General features: G+C 44.2%; 1 protein-coding gene across 1 annotated transcript; it reads right to left on the minus strand.

The window, feature by feature from the left end:
* ndufs3 (NADH:ubiquinone oxidoreductase core subunit S3) lies at nt 1–21,002 on the minus strand. Its single transcript, XM_078221334.1, has 7 exons — nt 20,906–21,002; nt 7,451–7,513; nt 3,532–3,629; nt 2,410–2,559; nt 1,683–1,808; nt 568–687; nt 1–298 (listed from the first exon to the last, which is right to left on the minus strand). Exons 1-7 carry the CDS (start codon nt 20,964–20,966, stop codon nt 131–133), a joined length of 786 nt encoding a protein of 261 aa, XP_078077460.1. The 5' UTR covers nt 20,967–21,002; the 3' UTR covers nt 1–130.
* Between the last annotated feature and the right edge of the window lie 6 nt (nt 21,003–21,008).

Genomic DNA, 21,008 nt, shown 5'->3' on the forward strand with positions numbered 1-21,008 from the left:
TAATCTTATAACTGTCATTTATTTACATCAGTTTCTCACAATCCATTCGGTTATACAGAAAACAGCTATTTTAGGTCCACATTAAAATTGACATGCGTCAAGGTTTTCCCCAAAAGATTCAGCTGCCCCTTCATTTAGCCTCAGGTTTTTTCTCTCCTTCCTCAAGTTTGGGCAGTTCAGTTGGCTCACGGTGTGCTGGGAACGCTTCCCATGGGCTGTTCAGGTCAAATTTGCGGAATTCTTGGGCAAGTTCAACAGGCTCAGCTACAACACGTTTGACCTCATCATCATAGCGTACCTGGAAGGAAAAGGAGGAGTTAGCCAAAGATATGACCAAGGATATAATATTTAACAAGACAGGACGTTCAACTCCAGCATTTTATTTACAATTATTTCAAGAAAACTGTGCCAATAGCTGGTGCAGACTTCCACTCCAAAACGTGCAAAGTTGACCTGGGCGGCTTGTGGGGGTGACACAGGCAGTATTGAGTGGGAGAATGGGACACAGGAAAAGAAAAATAATAACTTAATACATGTACAGCATTAAAACAAAATGTTTTTTTTTACCTCTACGTAGCCAGAGAGTGGGAAGTCTTTGCGAAAGGGATGACCTTCAAACCCGTAGTCTGTGAGAATTCGTCTTAGATCTGGGTGGTCAGCAAAAAACACACCATACATATCCCAAATCTGGAGGAAGTAGGAGGACAAAGTAACATTCTAGCCTTCCTTAAAGAACTCGGTTAAAAAGATTGACAATTCTAAGGTTTAGGTAAAAGGTTTCAAAATGCTTGTACACCCACCAACAGGTGTTTGCATTTCATGAAAGATATTACACATTTTTGTTTTAAATTTTAAACAAATTATTCAACATTTGTAAATTGGTTAAAAAAAATCTAGTCTTAAGTGTCAAGTCAGAAATAAATAAAGTGAATTGTAAAATAAAACATTGTGATTATGAAGCAGAGGACAATCATTTCAAATCACATTACAGTTCACATGGACCTTACAGCACACAGAAATCAGTGTTTGACTCTCGGTGGCAGTCCCGCATTCCTGATTTCAATAGGAAGATCAGGAAACAGGCTGAGGCGATTCAGCTCACCAAGTCTGCTCCTTCTACAGACAACACACATTAACTCAATCTTGGATCCCACTCCAGCTATCCTCAAACACATTTATCTATTGCCACATAACAACCCTGGCCTGTTGGAATCCACAATCAACTCTTTGCCCACAAGCCCATCAGCATAAAAATAACTGCATCATCCTAGTCGCTCTGTGTACTTCACTAACATCCAAAAGGACAAGTTAGTACATCAGGTAGAACCCTTTGTCAGAACCGGTGAAGAATCCCAAATGTAACACTGCAAATCGTTCTTCGCCGTTTTTCCTTCCACCTTGAATCCTGCTGGCAATCGGACTCAATGCCTGCTTTTTAAAAAGAGTTAAATTTCCAGAGCATAAACTGCTTTTGCTAAGATTTGGTTGCACATTTTAAATACACCGCTGTACTTCATAATTCCCTGTCCATCCCAGTCTATCTTACACCCTCTGACCTCCAAAATTGAATACTCCCTTGTCCATGGTTTAATTATTTTCTGCTCTCTAACCCTGAAGATCCTTGGAGATGAACTAGTAATAATCGACTCATCATAACATTTCCTCCAATTGCTTCAACTCACCTCTCTCTCATACCAATTTGCTGCCTTGAATACAGGTACCAAGGAATCCAGTGGCGTCAACTCATCAGTGTAAGTCTTCACTCGGATACGAGAGTTAAACTGCAGTGAAAGCAGGTTATACACAATCTGGAAAGGTTACAGAAAAGATTGTAAAATTAAATCTCAGTTACAATAGAACAGTGAGAACCTAGGCACCAATCAAGGTGAGGCTCTTCCACAATTTATCCAAGTTTCTGACAGGACAAGGTAACAATGGTTCATTGACAAATCAGTGTCAGCTTGTCAACCAATCAGCACCATTTTCTCATGCAGTGCAACTTGTTGCTCCCTTTGAAATTTGATATTCTTGCATTTGTCCTGAAGAAAACTCTGGTTCTGTACTACGAAGCAATTATCAGCAGCATCCTGTTTACTAATCTAATAATCTTGCACGAACAGAAAGAGATTGCACATGGAAAAATTATTCTGCCAAATCAAGCTGCATCCATCCTCTTGTCTCAAATGGGGGTGTGAGATCTTGGAACTGAGAAGCTTGAGCACTTGCCATCATTATCTTTTAACAAATATATTACTGCTGCAGTAAAACTGCTCTCCAAACCAATAAATAATTCGTCTCCATAACATTTGTAAATTATTTTCAAATAGTTTCTAAAAGCTAGTTTTTAAAGCTGTGATAAATATGTTATAATAATTATAAAATCACATTCTTTCACTCTTCCTCTATTACCTCAAATCGAAATGGACGGGAAGGGATATCCACTGCAGTCTCATCCGCAAGTGATTTGAATTGAGCGTTGGTGTGATCCCGCAGAAAGGTCAGCACTGGGATTATGCCATCCGGATGGATAAAAATCTCCAACTCATTGACACAAGTCACCTGTTTAACAAAGACAAGGCAAAGATGACTCATGATGTATTGACAAAGAGGTTGATCAGAATAATAACTACATTTTATAATATTCCAGTGAAGCAAAACAATTTTATAGTCAAAGCACTTTCTCCGGTTAATTTTATTTTTACCATAATTTATGCTATGGCGTGGAGATGCTGGCACTGGACTGGGGTGGGCACAGTAAGAAGTCTCATCACAACACCAGGTTAAAGTCTAGCAGATTTATTTGGAATCAAAGCTTTCAGAGCGCTGCTCCTTCGACACAGACATCAAGTTTCTACACCACTCACCTGATGAAGGAGCAACGCTCCAAAAGCTCGTAATTCCAAATAAACCTGTTGGACCTTAACCTGGTGTTGTGAGATTTCTTACCATAATTTATGCTGGCATCACAGAAGACAAAAAAGCCAAACTGAAGAAACTAAAAACAAAGGATTGTACAGATTTTCACATCTGATGTTTGCACAGAAGTGCCACAGAAAGATATCTTAAAAAGTTACTTGGATGAGACACCCCCCTTGTTATTTCCGGTGATGACTGCTTCCTGTTTAATAATCATTTCATTGCACAGCACTAGATTCCAATCCAGGTTTCAGAAAACTACTTATTAGGCCAGCTAACTGACACAATAGAATCATAGAATCAAAGAAACCCTACAGTGCAGAAGGAGGCCATTCGGCCCATCGAGTCTGCACCGACCACAATCCCACCCAGGCCCTGCCCCCACATATTTACCCGCTAATCCCTCTAACCTACGCATCCCAGGACTCTAAGGGGCAATTTTTAACCTGGCCAATTTTTAACCTGGCCAACAAGGGAAGAGATATCCAATGAAAAGCCTAACTTCAGATTCACCAACCCAATATCCGACCACCCAAATACAGATCTTTGACTGACGTTTAAAACTCAGCAACCCAACTTAAGTCGAGGTAACAGCCAAATTGCTGACATCTTTACCTGCACCTGCTGGATGTATTTGGGAAGAATCTCAGCAACATATTCACCAAATGCAGACAGCCGGTTGTGCAGTAGTTCATTCCTCGGTCGGACAGTAGCTGCAAGGTAAAGTGCAGCATTGCGAAAGAAATGTCATTCATCCATTCTCCGAGTAAGAAAGCTTACATATTTGGTGCATTTTGAAGAGAATGTTAACGTAAACAGATTTGAAAATTTTATAAATTATCTAAGCATTAATAAATAGTGTAACTACTTGAGTAGGTCAGAGGCCGAATACTCTGCAGTGCATGGCTCATCATCTAACTCTCCAAAGCCTGTCCATCATCTACAAGACAAAGAATCTGAAGAGTCAGCGGGAAACACATCCCCACCAATACTTCCAGCCCCACAGTCATTTAACGCTCCGAGGCAGAATCTCAGCCCCTCTCTCTGGAATAAGTCCTTCCTCAGAGAGCTACTGGTGAGTCTGGCTGGCTGGCAGCCCCTGGTCCCTGCAACACCAGAAGCTGCAGTAGACAGGACTGAAACTGCAAGCAGGAGTCAGTCCCACACCTCCCGGGCGTTACTTAGTCCAATTTCCTCCAAATGTGCATATTCCTTAACAAAAGTAATGGAGATAACAAGCTGTCCAAACACTCCCCCCACCCCCCCCTTCCCCCCATTGTTAATGTCAATGACATTGTTCCAGTTAAGAGAAACACATTTGTTGCCAGCTTGGTGCAAGAGTTACACATTAGTCTGCCTTTGGGCTCCAATACAGATTTTTACTTCAGTCTTTTCTCCTTTGGCTTTCACCTCTCCTGAAGTATTCACACACTGGGGTTGTTTGCGCGCAGCTAGGAGTTTGGTTCATAAGTAGCAGGGTGGGTCTAAGGGCCTGAACACTACACTTCTGAGGCCAAACCTCCTCTGAAGCTTCAGCCTGGGGCCACGAGGGACCAAGTTTCCACAAGGAGACAGAGCCAAGGACTTGCTGGTGGACAGGCTGCGCACTTACAGGAAGAAACTTACACATTTTGGCTCTTTCTTGCATTGCTGCTAGCCAGCATGTGTGAAGAAAATGGGAAGCATGTTAGCACACAAAAAGCAAAGAGCATGGCAACTCTCTTCACCCACACACTAGAGACATCACATTCCATAACCGGCACCCTGGTCTTTCCAAATTTCAGTCTTTATCTCATTGGATTACAGAAAAATAACCAAACCTTCACTTTAGTAGCGTTAATGTACATAGAAGGAAACCAGTATCATAAACATATCTAATACAAATGGAAGAGGAGAAAGTAGGGTCCCATACCACTGTCCTCCGTTTGAACAGAGGGAAGTACGATAGGATGAGGGCTGAATTGGCCAAGGTGGACTGGGAGAGCAGACTGGTAGGTAGGACAGCTGAGGAACAGTGGAGGATTTTTAAGGAGATCCTTTTCAGTACTCAGCAACAATATATTTCGGTGATAAAGAAGGACTGTAAGAAAAGGGATAACCAGCCGTGGATAACGAAGGAAATTAAGGAGAGTATTAAATTAAAGACCGATGCGTACAGAGTGGCCAAAAATAGTGGAGAATCGGAAGATTGGGAAAACTTTAAGAAACAACAAAGAACGACTAAGAAAGCGATAAAGAAAGGAAAGATAGGTTATGAAGCTCGGCTAGCTCGAAATATAAAAAATGATAGTAAAAGCTTTTACAAATATATAAAAAGGAATAGAGTGGCAAGAGTGAATGTTGGACCCTTGGAGGACGAGAGGGGGGATTTAATAGTGGCAAATGAGGAAATGGCTGAAACTTTAAATAAGTTTTTTGTGTCGGTCTTCACGGTGGAAGACACAAATAGTTTACCGAATATTAACGATAGAGGGTTGGTAGGAGGACAGGTACTCAATACAATTAATGTTACCAGGGAGGCAGTGCTTGGTAGACTAACGGGACTGAAGGTGGACAAGTCCCCGGGCCCGGGGACTGAAAGAAATATCAGAGGTAATAGCGGATGCGTTAGTCGTTATTTATCAAAATTTGTTGGATTCTGGGGTAGTGCCGGCGGATTGGAAAATGGCTAATGTTACGCCGCTGTTTAAAAAAGGAAATAGACAAAAGGCGGGTAACTACAGGCCGGTTAGCTTAACGTCTGTAGTTGTGAAAATGCTGGAATCCATCATTAAAGAAGAAATAGCAGGCCATCTGGATAAGAATGGTTCGATTAAGCAGACGCAGCATGGATTCATGAGGGGAAAGTCGTGCTTGACGAACTTGTTGGATTTTTATGAAGATGTGACTAGTGTGGTTGACGGAGGGGAACCGGTGGATGTGGTGTTTTTGGATTTCCAAAAGGCGTTTGATAAGGTGCCTCACAAAAGGTTGCTGAAGACGATTGGGTCACACGGAGTTGGGGGTACGGTGTTAGCATGGATTGGGGATTGGCTATCCGACAGGAAGCAGAGAGTCGGAATAAATGGGTGCTTTTCTGGTTGGCGGATGATAACTAGTGGCGTGCCGTAGAGATCGGTACTGGGGCCTCAACTATTTACCATTTATATAGACGATTTGGAGGAGGGGACTGAGTGTAGGGTAACAAAGTTTGCAGACGACACAAAGATAAGTGGAAAAGTGAATCGTGTGGAGGGCATAGAAGGTCTGCAGAGAGATTTGGACAGGCTGAGTGAGTGGGCGAGGATCTGGCAGATGGAGTATAACGTTAACAAATGCGAGGTTATTCACTTTGGAAGAAATAATAGCAAATTGGATTATTATCTAAATGGAAAGAAATTACAACATGCTGCTGTGCAGAGGGACCTGGGGGCCCTTGTGCATGAGACGCAAAAACCCAGTCTGCAGGTGCAACAGGTGATCAAGAAGACAAATGGGATGTTGGCCTATATCGCAAGGGGGATAGAATATAAAAGCAGAGATGTCTTGCTGCATCTGTACAGGGCATTGGTGAGGCCGCAGCTGGAATACTGTGTGCAGTATTGGTCCCCTTATTTGCGGAAGGATATATTGGCCTTGGAGGGAGTGCAGAGAAGGTTCACCAGGTTGATACCAGAGATGAGGGGTGTTAATTATGAGGAGAGACTGAGCAGATTGGGTTTGTATTCGTTGGAATTTAGAAGGCTGAGGGGGGATCTTATAGAGACCTATAAGATAATGAAGGGGCTGGATAGGGTAGAGGTGGAGAGATTCTTTCCACTTAGAAAGGAAACTAGAACTAGAGGGCACAGCCTCAAAATAAAGGGGGGTCAGTTTAGGTCAGAGTTGAGGAGGAACGTCTTCTCTCAGAGGGTGGTGAATCTCTGGAATTCTTTGCCCACTGAAGTGGTGGAGGCTACCTCGTTGAATATGTTTAAATCACGGATAGATGGATTCCTGATCGGTAAGGGAATTAGGGGTTATAGGGATCAGGCGGGTAAGTGGAACTGATCCACTTCAGATCAGCCATGATCTTATTGAATGGCGGGGCAGGCTCGAGGGGCTAGATGGCCTACTCCTGCTCCTATTTCTTATGTTCGTATTTCTTTCTTATGATCTAAGCATTAATAAATAGTGTAACTACTTGAGTAGGTCAGAGGCCGAATACTCTGCAGTGCTTGGCTCATCTTCTAACTCTCCAAAGCCTGTCCATCATCTACAAGACAAAGAATCTGAAGAGTCAGCAGGAAACACATCCCCACCAATACTTCCAGCCCCACAGCCATTTAACGCTCCGAGGCAGAATCTCAGCCCCTCTCTCTCTGGAATAAGTCCTTCCTCAGAGAGCTACTGGTCAGTCTGACTGGCCGGCAGCCCCTGGTCCCTGCAACACCAGAAGCTGCAGTAGACAGGACTGAAACTGCAAGCAGGAGTCAGTCCCACACCTCCCGGGCGTTACTTAGTCCATTTTAGTCAACATCAACATCAAACTAATTGCAGCTTGATATTTACTTACGTCGAGCGTCTGAAACAGATCCCTCAAACCTGGTCTGTGATGCTAAAACACTGTGGCCAGGAACTGTAATGAAATCACAAGAGCAATATTTTTTACAACTCAAATAGATAAATAAAGCAAAATAATTTCAAGAGTGGCCTACTTTTGGTCTATATCCCTAAATATTATAGGTCACGTTTCACAATATTATGGAGATATCATGACATGCATCATAAAATGGTTTGATAAAAAACTAAGGTAATTCTAAAAAGTTATAAATCTATAATTAATGGAATCTGAATTTCAATCTAAAAATCTAAAACTCTATAAACAGCAAATCAATCAGTGAAGAGGTGCATTAACGTCTCGAAGATGCACCTTCTGCCAGAAATGAAAAGAGATTACAGTAAGATAGTCAGCCTTGGCCTGCAGACAAAACTTCATGAATTCAAGTTCCACTATGGAAATGTCACACATAATCCCAGCTGATACAGCAGTGCAGTACTGAGGAAATGCTGCTTTATCAGAGTTCCTACCTTCACAGTTTCGGTATAAAAGATTCCATAGGTTGTCCCCGAATCCATAGAAACATAGAATGGTCATGAACGTTGAGCTTTACAAGACTGTTCATGGGACATTATAAAACACAAGGCGAAACAGAATATTCTGAAAGGGGGGTGGTGGAGTAACGGTGAATGCTTGTTTGGAGACATTCCCATTTGATCTGGTTTCCATGGTGGGGGGGGGGCAGGGATGGATACTGCTGCGGAGAAGCAAAGGACTGTTAACAACCAGACAGTATGCTGGTGAGAGTTCATTTTTTATTCAGAAGGAAGGTAACGGAACAAATGGGACTATTGGAAATTGAAGGAACAAGGAGTGGCCAACCTGGGCCTTGCGAGTGAAAACTGGATCCAGAAAATGCAGGCTGAATGGAACAATTTTTGAAGGACACTGGAAATTTCAACCGAGCATAGTGAGTGGAAGTAGCCTATTGGAGAGCTGGCAGATAATTTGGAGATATTCCTGTAATGCTGTATATCTGCCAGAAGTAAAGTGCACAATGGTGGGTGTTGCTGACGCATCTTGATTACATTAATTAGTTAATGCAAAAGTACTTCTTCTCCAGTTTGGTGCATTAGTTGCCTTTTAAGCAATATTTAGCAAATGTTGATTTTAGTTTGCTTGTTACAGTAAAAATCTAAAAGCAGTAAATCTTGTCCTTTAGTAATTTCCATCGGTCACTAGGAAATTCATCTCTTTTTAAACATTATTAGTCTCTACAGGGATTGTAACAATGGTGACAGCTCAGAAGGCGGCTATTTGGCTAGTTGTATCTGTGTCAGCTTACTGTAAGAGTTAATTCAACTAGTCCCACTGCTCTGCCCTTTCCCTGTGGCACTGCATTTTTTCTCTCCTCGGGTACTTATCTAATCCCCTTCTGAATGCCTCAATTAACCCTGTCTCAGGCAGAGCATTCAAGATTCTAACCACTCACTGTGCAATATTTTCCTCATGTCTCTGTTGGTTGTTTTGCTAATCATCTTAAATTGGTGCTCGCTCGTTCTGAATCCTTCCACAAATGGGAATAGTTTCTGTAACAATTCCGTCCACACCTCCATCAAATCTCCTCTCAATCTTTCCTTCTGTCGGGGAACAACCTCCGATTCTCCAATCTATGCAATTGAAGTTTCTCGTCCCTGGAGCCATTCTCATAAATCTTTTCTGCACCATCTCTAATACTTTCACAACCTTCCTGAAATGTGATGTCCAGAACTGAACACAATTTGTATTCATGTGAAAGTGTTTTTAAAAGATTCATCACTTCTTTGCTTTTGTATTCTAGTCTCCACTGATCAAACGTAGGATCCCATTTGCATTTAGCCACTTTCCAACTTTTCCTGCCACCTTCAATACTTTAAAAGCATAGAACCAGAGAAAATTACAGCTCAGAAACAGGCCTTTTGGCCCTTCTTGTCTGTGCCGAACCATTTTTTGCCTAGTCCCATTGACCTGCACTTGGACCATATCCCTCCACACCCCTCTCATCCATGAACCCGTCCAAGTTTTTCTTAAATGTTAAAAGTGACCCCGCATTTACCACTTTATCCGGCAGCTGATTCCACACTCCCACCACTCTCTGCGTGAAGAAGCCCCCCCTAATATTCCCTTTAAACTTTTCTCCTTTCACCCTTAACCCATGCCCTCTGGTTTTTTTCTCCCCTAGCCTCAGTGGAAAAAGCCTGCTTGCATTCACTCTATCTATACCCATCAAAATTTTATACACCCCTATCAAATCTCCCCTCAATCTTCTACGCTCCAGGGAATAAAGTCCCAACCTATTCAATCTCTCTCTGTAACTCAGCTTCTCAAGTCCCGGCAACATCCTTGTGAACCTTCTCTGCACTCTTTCAACTTATTTACATCCTTCCTGTAACTAGGTGACCAAAACTGTACACAATACTCCAAATTTGGCCTCACCAATGCCTTATATAACCTTACCATAACACTCCAACTTTTATACTCGATACTCCAATTTATAAAGGCCAATGTACCAAAGGCACTCTTTACGACCCTATCCACCTGTGACGTCACTTTTAGGCAATTCTGTACCTGTATTCCCAGATCCCTCTGTTCAACTGCACTCTTCAAAGTCTTCCATTTACCTTCCATTTACCCTGTACGTTCTAGTTTGGTTTGTCCTTCAAAGTGCAATATCTCACACTTGTCTGCGTTAAATTCCATTTGCCATTTTTCAGCCCATTTTTCTAGTTGGTCCAAATCCCTCTGCAAGCTTTGAAAACCTTCCTCACTGTCCACTACACCTCCAATCTTTGTATCATCAGCAAACTTGCTGATCCAATTTACCACATTATCATCCAGATCATTGATATAGATGACAAACAACAATGGACCCAACACCGATCCCTGCGGCACACCACTAGTCACAGGCCTCCACTCAGAGAAGCAATCCTCCACAACCACTCTCTGGCTTCTTCCATTGAGCCAGTGTCTTATCCAATTTACTACCTCCCCATGTATACCCAGCGACTGAACCTTCCTAACTAACCTCCCATGAGGGACCTAGTCAAAGGCCTTGCTGAAATCCAGGTAGACAACATCCACTGCCTTCCCTTCATCCACTTTCCTGGTAACCTCCTCGAAAAACTCTAATAGATTGGTCAAACATGACCTACCATGCACAAAGCCATGTTGACTCTCCCTAATAAGTCCCTGTCTATCCAAATATTTGTAGATCCTATCCCTTATCACACCTTCCAATAACTTGCCCACCACCGACATCAAACTTACTGGCCGATAATTTCCCGGATTTCTTTTGGAACCTTTTTTAAACAACGGAACAACATGAGCCACCCTCCAATCATCCGGCACCTCCCCCGTGAATACTGACATTTTAAATATGTCTACCAGGGCCCCTGCAAGTTCAACACTAGCTTCCCTCAAGGTCCGTGGGAATACCCTGTCTGGTCCTGGGGATTTATCCACTCTGATTTGCCTCAAGACAGTGAGCACCTCCTCCCCTTTAATCTGTAAAGGTTCCATGACCTCCCTACCTGTTTGCCCTATTTCCGTAGACTCCATGCCCGTTTCCTCAGTAAATACGGATGCAAAAAAACCATTTAGTATCTCCCTCATCTCTTTTGGTTCCATACACAGTGTACCACTCTGGTCTTCAAGAGGACCAATTTTATCCCTCACTATCCTTTTGCTCCTAACATACCTATAGAAGCTCTTTGGATTTTCCTTCACTCTGTCTGCCCAAGCAACCTCATGTCTTCTTTTAGCCCTCCTGACTTCCCTCTTAAGTAGCTTCTTGCACTTTTTATACTCCTCGAGCATCTGATGTGTTCCTTGCTGCCTGTACATTTCATACAACTCTCTCTTCCTCTTAATCAGTGTTACAATCTCCCTCGAGAACCAAGGTTCCTTATTCCTATTTACTTTGCCTTTAATCCTGACAGGAACATACAAAGTCTGCACTCTCAAAATTTCTCCTTTGAAGGCCTCCCACTTTCCATTTACATCCTTACCAGAGAACAGCCTGTGCCAATCCACACTTCCCAGATCCCTTCTCATTTCATCAAATTTGGCCTTTTTCCAGTTCAGAACTTCAACCCGAGGACCAGATCTATCCTTATCCATGATCAGGTTGAAACTAATGGCATTATGATCACTGGATCCAAAGTGTTCCCTCACACTCACATCCATCACCTGCCCTAACTCATTTCCCAATAGGAGATCCAATATCGCATCCTCTCTAGTTGGCACTTCTATATACTGATGTAGAAAATTCTCCTGAACACATTTTACAAACTCTACCCCGTCAAAACCTTTAACAGTATGCGAGTCCCAATCTATATGTGGAAAATTAAAATCCCCTACTATCACAACTTTGTGCACACATTACCCTCTGCTCCTGCACCCGCTTTTCTATTGTCTCTCCATTATATTCTGAACAAAATGAATCCTCTGCCATGTACATGCCTCTCCACCAGCTTTTCCTCCATGTTTTGTCTCATTTGGAACCCAATATAGACTTTCTGCTAGTCTGAAAATAAACTCTGTTGCTTGTCATCTTTTCCCAAAGGTAGGGGAGTCTAAAACTAGAGAGCATAGGTTTAAGGTGAGAGGGGAGAGATACAAAAGTGTCCAGAGGGCAATTTTTTCACACAGAGGGTGGTGAATGTCTGGAACAAGCTGCCAGAGGCAGTAGTAGAGGCGGGTACAATTTTGTCTTTTAAAAGGCGTTTAGACAGTTACATGGGTAAGATGGGTATAGAGGGATATGGGCCAAATGCGGGCAATTGGGACTAGCTTAGTGGTTAAAAAAATGAGCGGCATGGACAAGTAGGGCCGAAGGGCCTGTTTCCATACTGTAAACCTCTTTGACACTATTGTTACTCAGCAAACCTCAATTCCATGTTGCTCCTGTCCATTCTATTCCATGGGCTTCAATTTTGTTGGCAAGTCTATAATGTGACACGATGTCAAACCCCTTCTGGAAGTCCTCAGACAACACATAAACCACATTACCCTCACCAACCCGCTTCCCTCAACAAAAACACCCAGACATGATTTGCTGTTAGCAATTAATTGATCCACAATTACCCAAGAGAGAATATAAGAATAGAATGGTAGCGAACATGAAATCGTTCACCTAGTCTGGATGGCTTGCTTCCCAAGTTGCTAGTGAGGGTGGAAATAGCAGAAAGGCTGGGCATAACGTACCAATCTTGCCTGGATTTGGGATAAAAAGCTGGTTAGTAGAATCAGTGTCCAAATGGATTAAAAATTGGATTAAAAAAAGGCTCAAGGATGGAAAAAGCAAGTTGCAGTAAAAGGTTGTTTTTCAGATTGGAGGGTGGTAGAGGAGGGTGTTGGAAAGCGTTGGTGCTAAGACTTTTCAGATATGCCTTTTTTCAAAATGTGATAATGATACCAAACCCAGGGGCGTAGCAAACAATGTGGACAATACAAATGGACTGTAACAGGACACAGGCTTGCAAAATGGACAGAGAAATTACAGATGGAAATTAATACAAAGTGTGAGGTAATGCATTTAGGCAGAAAGGCAAGAGCATTATCGACATAATAGCAGAGTTCTGAAGAATGTACAGGGACAGAAGGACCTGGGATGTGTTGATCTTTAAAGGTGACAGAACATATTGTGAGAGTGGTTAGCATATGGGATCTTGAGATTCATAATGTGGAGATGCCGGCGTTGGACTGGGGTGGACACAGTAAGAAGTCCTCACAACACCAGGTTAAAATCCAACAGTTTATTTGGAATCATGAGCTTTCGGAGCGCTGCTCCTTCATCAGGTGAATGGAGTTAGTGGAGTGGAGTACTCCACTCACCTGATGAAGGAGCAGCGCTCCAAAAGCTTGTGATTCCAAATAAACCTGTTGGACTTTAACCTGGTGTTGTAAGACTTCTTACTGAGATTCATAAATAGAGGTACTGTGTACAAATGCAGGGAAGCTATGCTGAACGTTTTTAAAGCTCTGGTTAATTAGGAAACTGCATCCAAATTTGGTCACCACACTTTAGGAAGGATGCGAAGGTCCTTGAGAGAGTGCAGAGGAGATTTACCAGAATGTTGAATGTATTCAAGAGGCGGCTGGATATAGCATTTGGGGTAAATAGGATCAAAGGTTATGGGGAGAAAGCAGGATTAGGCTACTGAGTTGGATGATCAGCCATGATCGTGATAAATAGCGAAGCAGGTTCGAAGGGCCAAATGGCCTCCTCCTGCTCCTATCTTCTATGTTTCCAAGGATGAAGGGTTTCAGCTACAAAACTAGATTGGAGAAGCTGGGATCGTTCTCCTTGGAGCAAAGGATGTTGAATAGAAATTGATCGAGGTGTACAAGATTATGACATAGAAACTAGAAGCAGGAGTAGGCCATTCAGCCCTTCAAGCCTGTTCCACCATTCATTTTGATCATGGTTGATCGTCGAATTCAATACCCTGATCCCTCCTTCCTCCTATATCCCTTGATCCCTTTAGCCCCAAGAGCTATATTTAATTTCTCCTTGAAATCAGACAACATTTTGGCCTCAAGCAGAATCTGTGGTAGTGAATTCTACACATTCACCACTCTCTGGGTGAAGAAATTTATATTATGGTCACTCATCCCCAAGTGTTCTCACACAACTAGATTGTCAACTAAACCTTTCTCATTGCACAACACCCAGTCCAAGATGGCCTGCTCCCTTTTTGGTTCCTCAACACACGGCTCCAGAAAACCATCCCGTATACACTCCAGAAATTCCTTCTCAATTGTGCTGTGACTAATTTGACTCTCCCAATCTATATGCAGATTAGAGTCATCCATAATCACAGATGTTCCTTTAACACATGCATCTCTGATTTCCTGTCTAATGCTTTTCCCAACATCACCACTACAGTTTGGTGGTCTGTAAACCGCCCCCACCGGCCGCCCCCACCGGTGTTTTTTGCCCCTTGTTGTTTCTTAACTCGACCCATGCAGATTCCACGACAGGTTTAGGAAAATCTTTGAAAAAAACAATGCAGGACAAAATTAACAGGCGCTTAGGATAATTACGGCACAGGAGGAGGCCATTCAGCCCCTTGAGTCCATTCTGGCTCTCTGTTCAGAAATCCAGGTAATCAAGGAAAAACTGTTTATATGAGCTGATGGTACAAGGACTGGAGGACACAGATTTAAGATTTTGGGATGAGATGTGAGGGGGTGTGAGGAAGAATATTTTTTACATGGCCAGTGGTAAGGATCTGGAACTCACTCCCTATAAGGATGGTGGAAGCAAAAATGAATGATAACTTCAAAAGCAAATTGGATAGGCATCTGCAGGACCGGGGAACGGTACTGACTGGATTTCTGAACAAAGAGCCAGAATCGATTCAAGGGGCTGAATGGCCTCCTTCTGAGCCATCATTATCCTAAGCGTCTGTTCATTTTGTCCTGCATTGTATTTTTCAAAGATTGTCCACCACCAAGGTTAAACTGCCTGGCCAGTAGTTGCCATGGTTAACCTTGCACCTTTTTTAAACAAGGGTGGCTTTATCAGTCAGGGTATAGATTGCAAAAGCAGGGAGGTCATAAGAGCATAAGAAATAGGAGCAGGAGTAGGCCATCTAGCCCCTCGAGCCTGCCCCGCCATTCAATAAGATCATGGCTGATCTGAAGTGGATCAGTTCCACTTACCCGCCTGATCCCTATAACCCCTAATTCCCTTACCGATCAGGAATCCATCTATCCGTGATTTAAACATATTCAACGAGGTAGCCTCCACCACTCCAGTGGGCAGAGAATTCCAGAGATTCACCACTCTCTGAGAGAAGAAGTTCCTCTTCAACTCTGTCCTAAACTGACCCCCCTTTATTTTGAGGCTGTGCCCTCTAGTTCTAGCTTCCTTTCTAAGTGGAAAGAATCTCTCCACCTCTACCCTATCCAGCCCCTTCATTATCTTATAGGTCTCTATAAGATCCCCCCTCAGCCTTCTAAATTCCAACGAGTACAAACCCAATCTGCTCAGTCTCTCCTCATAATCAACACCCCTCATCTCTGGTATCAACCTGGTGAACCTTCTCTGCACTCCCTCCAAGGCCAATATATCCTTCCACAAATAAGGGGACCAATACTGCACACAGTATTCCAGCTGCGGCCTCACCAATGCCCTGTACAGATGCAGCAAGACATCTCTGCTTTTATATTCTATCCCCCTTGCGATATAAGCCAACATCCCATTTGCCTTCACCTGTTGCACCTGCAGACTGGGCTTTTGCGTCTCATGCACAAGGACCCCCAGGTCCCTTTGTACAGCAGCATGTTGTAATTTTTTTCCATTTAGATAATAATCCAATTTGCTATTATGGAGTTGTACAGAACTTTGGTGAAGCCACAGCTAGAATACTGTGCGCGGTTCTGGTCGCCACATTATAGGAAGGATGTGATTGCACTGGAGGGGGTGCAGAGGAGGTTCACCAGGATGCTGCCTGGGATGGAACATTTAAGTTATGAAGAGAGGTTGCGTAGGCTTAGGTTGTTTTTGTTGGCGCAGAGAAGACTGAGGGGCGACCTGATCGAGGTGTACAAGATTATGAGAGACTTGGACAGAGTGGATAAGGAGCAGCTGTTCCCCTTAGTCGAAGGGTCAGTCACGAGGGGACAAAGGTTCAAGGTGAGGGGCAGGAGGTTTAGGGGGATGAGAGGAAAGATTTTATCCAGGGGGTGGTGAGGGTCTGGAATGCGCTGCCTGGGAGGGTGGTAGAGGTGGGATCCCTCTAGTCCTTTAAAAAGTATCTGGATGAGCACTTGGCACATCATAACATTCAGGGCTATGGGCCAAGTGCTGGCAGATGGGATTAATTGGGAGTTCAGCTGTTTCGAATGTGTCGGTGCAGACTCGATGGGCCGAGGGGCCTCTTCTGCACTCTGATTCTATGTTTTTATGACTTGCAATTCTCCAGTCCTCTGGCAGTATCTGCGTATCTAAGGAGGATTTGATGATTATACTGGCCAATATTTATCACGTTTGAGATCATACTGCTGGGAAAAACGAAAGCATGTGGTAACCAATCAAAATGGGGAGTGAATTGGTTTGGAGGGAACCAAAAGAGAAAACACTGAAAAATCTCAGCAGGTCTGGCAGCATCTGTAAGGAGAGAAAAGAGCTGACATTTCGAGTCCAGATGACGCTTTGTCAAAGCAGTTAGGAGGTAGGAGACACAAGTACAGATAATTGTAAGTATGTATTGCAATTGACAGAATCTACACTTGGGCCTCTGTTCTTCACAGTATTTATCAGCGACTTAGATGAAGAAATAGAGTTAGAAATAAGAAGCACAGTAACTCGTGTAGATGGAAGCAGAACGTCGCTAAGGCACTTTGATAGTTTTGTCCACTCACTTAAACTGTGACAGGTGGAGTTGTGTGTGGGGAAATTATCCATTGTGGAACAGAGATAGATGGATCATTGTACTTTGTAAATAGTGAACAGTGTGGAGGAACAGGGAGATTCGAGATTCATGTACAGAACCAAACTAGTGGAGAGGTTCAAAACAATCATTGAAAAGGCTATTGGAATGTTAACCGTTATTGTAAGGAAGTTGGAATACAAACAGATGGCAGTTATATCATTGTTATGCAGAGCTCTGGTTTGACCCCATTTCAAACACTGCATTCCATAACAAACACTTCACTTCAGGAGAAATATATTGGCAATGGAGCGGGTGCAGCACAGACCACCACCCCGCCCCCCCACCCCCGATTACACAGAAACATAGAAACTAGAAGCAGGAGTAGGCCATTCGGCCCTTCGAGCCTGCTCCACCATTCATTCTGATCATGGCTGATCATCAAATTCAAAATCCTGATTCCCCCCCCTTCCCCCCATATCCCTTGATCCGTTTAGCCCCAAGAGCTATATATAAATTCCTTCTTGAAATCACACAATGTTTTGGCTTCAGCTACTTTCTGTGGTAATGAATTCCACATTCACCACCCTCTGGGTGAAGAAATTTCTCCTCACCTCAGTTCTAAAAGGTTTACCCCTTATCCTCAAACTATGACCCCTGGTTCTGGACTCCCCCACCATTGGGAACATTCTTTCTGAATCTACCCTGTCTCACCCTGTTAGAATTTTATAAGTTTCTATGAGATCCCCTCTCACTCTTCTAAACTCCAATGAATATAAGCCTAATCGATTTAGTCTCTCCTCATATGACAGATCTGCCACCCCAGGAATCAGTCTGATAAATCTTCACTGTACTCCCTCTATGGCAAGGACATCCTTCCTCAGATAAGGACACCAAAACTGTACACAATACGTCAGGTGTGGCCTCACCAACACCCTAACTGCCAAAGGGTTAAATTATGAGGACAGTTTGAATCGTCCAGGTTTGTAATTCCTTGAGCATTGAAGATTAAAGCGTGATCTCAGTACAGTATTCAAGATGATTAAAGGATTTAATAATGGGAGTTGTCCATAAGGGGAATAAATTGGAACTGAACCATTCAGGGGTGATGCTGGGAAGCACACAAAAGATGTGTGGAAATCAAAACTTTGCCCATTAAACCATCGAGCCAAGGTCTTTATAATTTCAAAACTAAGTACTAGATTTTCGAGAGTTAGCCCATTAAGGGATATGGCAGCAGGCTCAATGGAATTGACAGCTAACCAAACGGCAGCACACGCATGACTAATCTTCATAATTTCTACACAAAGCAATAAGAAGGGTGTGGCCCAGAGGGTCTAGTGGTAGCATTCAGTAATCAAATACCACACTGAAGCTTCATGCTACTAAATTCAGCCAGGCAAGAACATCGCAAGAAACAAAACTACAGTCACAAATTGCTACAACTGTATAGCTACCAGCAAAGGTCGCAACACCAAACCCTGTGGAGCACCCACTTAAGACAACTTTCCATTCACAAGGGCATCCATCAACCATTATCCTTTGCTTCCTGTTACTAAACCAATTTTTGATCCAGTTTGCCACATATCCATGGGATACAGGGTATTTTACTTTTTTGACCAATCTACCTTGTCAAACACCTTGCTCCATGTACACAACATCCACTGCACTACCTTCACCAACCCTCCTTGTCACTTCCTCAAAGAATTCAATCAAGTTTGTCAGGCAAGATCTTCCTTAACAGATCCATGCTGACCATCCATGACTAGTCCATGTCTTTCTCGGTGACAGTTAATCCTATCTCTCAGGACTGATTCTACTAATTTGCCCACTACCGATGTAAGACTAATTGGCCTATAAGTGCTGGGCATTTCGTGCTATCGCTTTTTAAACAATGCTATCCTTTCCTGGTCTGGGACATTGAAAACATCAATGACAAACCCAAAATCTTCCTTCCTAACATCTGGGAACTTGGGCCAAACGTGGGAGAGCTGTCTCACAGACTAGTCAAACAACAGCCTTACATTGTGTCTAAGGTATGATTCTGTGAGTGTGACTATGTCCCAGACACCACCATCACCATTCCTGAGTGTGTCCTGCCCTACTGGCAGCAGAGAGTCAGCAGAGGTGGCAGTGGCACAGATTTGGGAAGGAATTTTTCAGGGAGTCCTCAACATCTTAGAAATCTTAGAAACCCTACAGCATAGAAAGAGGCCATTCGGCCCATCAAGTCTGCACCGACAACGATCCCCCCAGGCCCTACCCCCATATCCCTACACATTTACCCACTAATCCCTCTAACCTACGCATCCCAGGACACCAAGGGCAATTTTAGCATGGCCAATCAACCTAACCCGCTGGACTGTGGGAGGAAACCGGAACACCCGGAGGAAACCCACGCAGACACGAGGAGAATGTGCAAACTCCACACAGACAGTGACCCAAGCCGGGAATCGAACCCTGGACTCTGGACATCAGGTTCAACATACCAGGAGGCTTCCTTGCCTGATTATCATGGGACAGCACAGTGGTTAGCACTAATGCATCACAGCGCCAGGGACCCGGGTTTGATTCCTGACTTGGGTCACTGCCTGTGTGGAGTCTGCACATTCTCCCCGTGTCTTCATGGGTTTTATCTGGGTGCTCTGGTTTCTTCCCACAGTCCAAAAGAGGTGCTGGTTAGGTGCATTGGCCATGCAAAATTCTCCCTCAGTGTACCCGAACAGGCGCCAGAATGGGGCGACTAGGGGATTTTCACAGTAGCTTCATTGCAATGTTAATGTAAACCTACTTGTGACACTAATAAATAAACTATAAACAAACTCCATCCCCATTCCTCTCCATGTTGAATACCACTAGGAAGAAGCACAGATGGTGGAAAGGGTGCAGATGTATTCTGGGTGGAGACTTCAATGTCCATCACCAAGAATAACTTGGTAGCACCACCACAGACTGAGCTGGCCGGGTCCATAAGGACATCGCTGCTAGACCGGGACTGCAGGTGATGGAACCAACAAGAGAGAAAAATATACCTAACCTCATCCTTAGCAACCTGCCTGTCACAGCTGCATCTGTCCATGATAGTGATGGTAGGAATGGGGGTTACATCGACCAGAAACTGAACTGAACCAGCTGTAAAACTCTGAAATCAGCCGACGCATCTGCGGCAGGCAGGTTGGTGAGAATGAGAGTGACTCCAACAACACTCAGGAAGTTCCACACCATCCAGGACAAAGCAGCCCTGCTTCATTGCTGCCCCTTCCACAAACATTCACTCCCTCCACCAGCACCAACAGAGGCAGCCGTATACTTCCCTCCCCTCAATACACGTCAGGATCACTGTCCCTCTGGGTCACTGTCTCTCTGGATCACTGTCCCTCTGGGTCTCCCTCTCTCTGGGTCACTGTCCCTCTGGGTCACTGTCCCTCTGGGTCACTGTCTCTCTGGATCACTGTCCCTCTGGGTCTCCTCTCTCTGGGTCACTGTCTCTCTGGATCACTGTCCCTCTGGGTCTCCCTCTCTCTGGGTCACTGTCCCTCTGGGTCACTGTCTCTCTGGGTCTCCCTCCCTCTGGGTCACTGTCCCTCTGGGTCACTGTCTCTCTGGGTCACTGTCTCTCAGGATCACTGTCCCTCTGGGTCTCCCTCTCTCTGGGTCACTGTCCCTCTGGGTCACTGTCTCTCTGGGTCTCCCTCCCTCTGGGTCACTGTCTCTCTGGGTCACTGTCCCTCTGGGTCTCCCTCCCTCTGGGTCACTGTCCCTCTGGGTCACTGTCTCTCTGGGTCTCCCTCCCTCTGGGTCACTGTCTCTCTGGGTCACTGTCTCTCTGGGTCTCCCTCCCTCAGGATCACTGTCCCTCTGGGTCACTGTCTCTCTGGGTCTCCCTCCCTCTGGGTCACTGTCTGTTTCTCTGTGACCTTGTCTCTCTCTCCCTCCAGAATCGACCCGGCGATCAGGTCTAACCGGGGCGTGGGGGCCCAACTCCCCACCCACACAGACACAAACCCTCACAGAGACCCTCACACACATTCTCCCCACCCCCTTTTCTCACCCAGGTTCCGGAAAGTTCTCTGGAATCCGGCCCGAGCCAAACTCACGAGCCTGGCCGCCATGGTACCGGAACCGGAAGCAGCGGCGCGCCAGTGTTCACCCCT

The sequence above is a fragment of the Mustelus asterias genome, chromosome 9 (genome assembly GCF_964213995.1).
Source record: "Mustelus asterias chromosome 9, sMusAst1.hap1.1, whole genome shotgun sequence".
NCBI classification, from domain to species: domain Eukaryota; kingdom Metazoa; phylum Chordata; class Chondrichthyes; order Carcharhiniformes; family Triakidae; genus Mustelus; species Mustelus asterias.

Excerpts from the sequence above, each read along its gene's own strand:
- ndufs3 (XM_078221334.1), bottom strand. The coding sequence starts at position 20,966 with ATGGCGGCCAGGCTCGTGAGTTTGGCTCGGGCCGGATTCCAGAGAACT. Across the intron at positions 1,809-2,409 it reads CCCGTCCATTTCGATTTGAG|ATTGTGTATAACCTGCTTTC; the intron begins GTAATAGAGGAA and ends TAACCTTTCCAG. Across the intron at positions 299-567 it reads CACTCTCTGGCTACGTAGAG|GTACGCTATGATGATGAGGT; the intron begins GTAAAAAAAAAC and ends TTTTCCTTCCAG.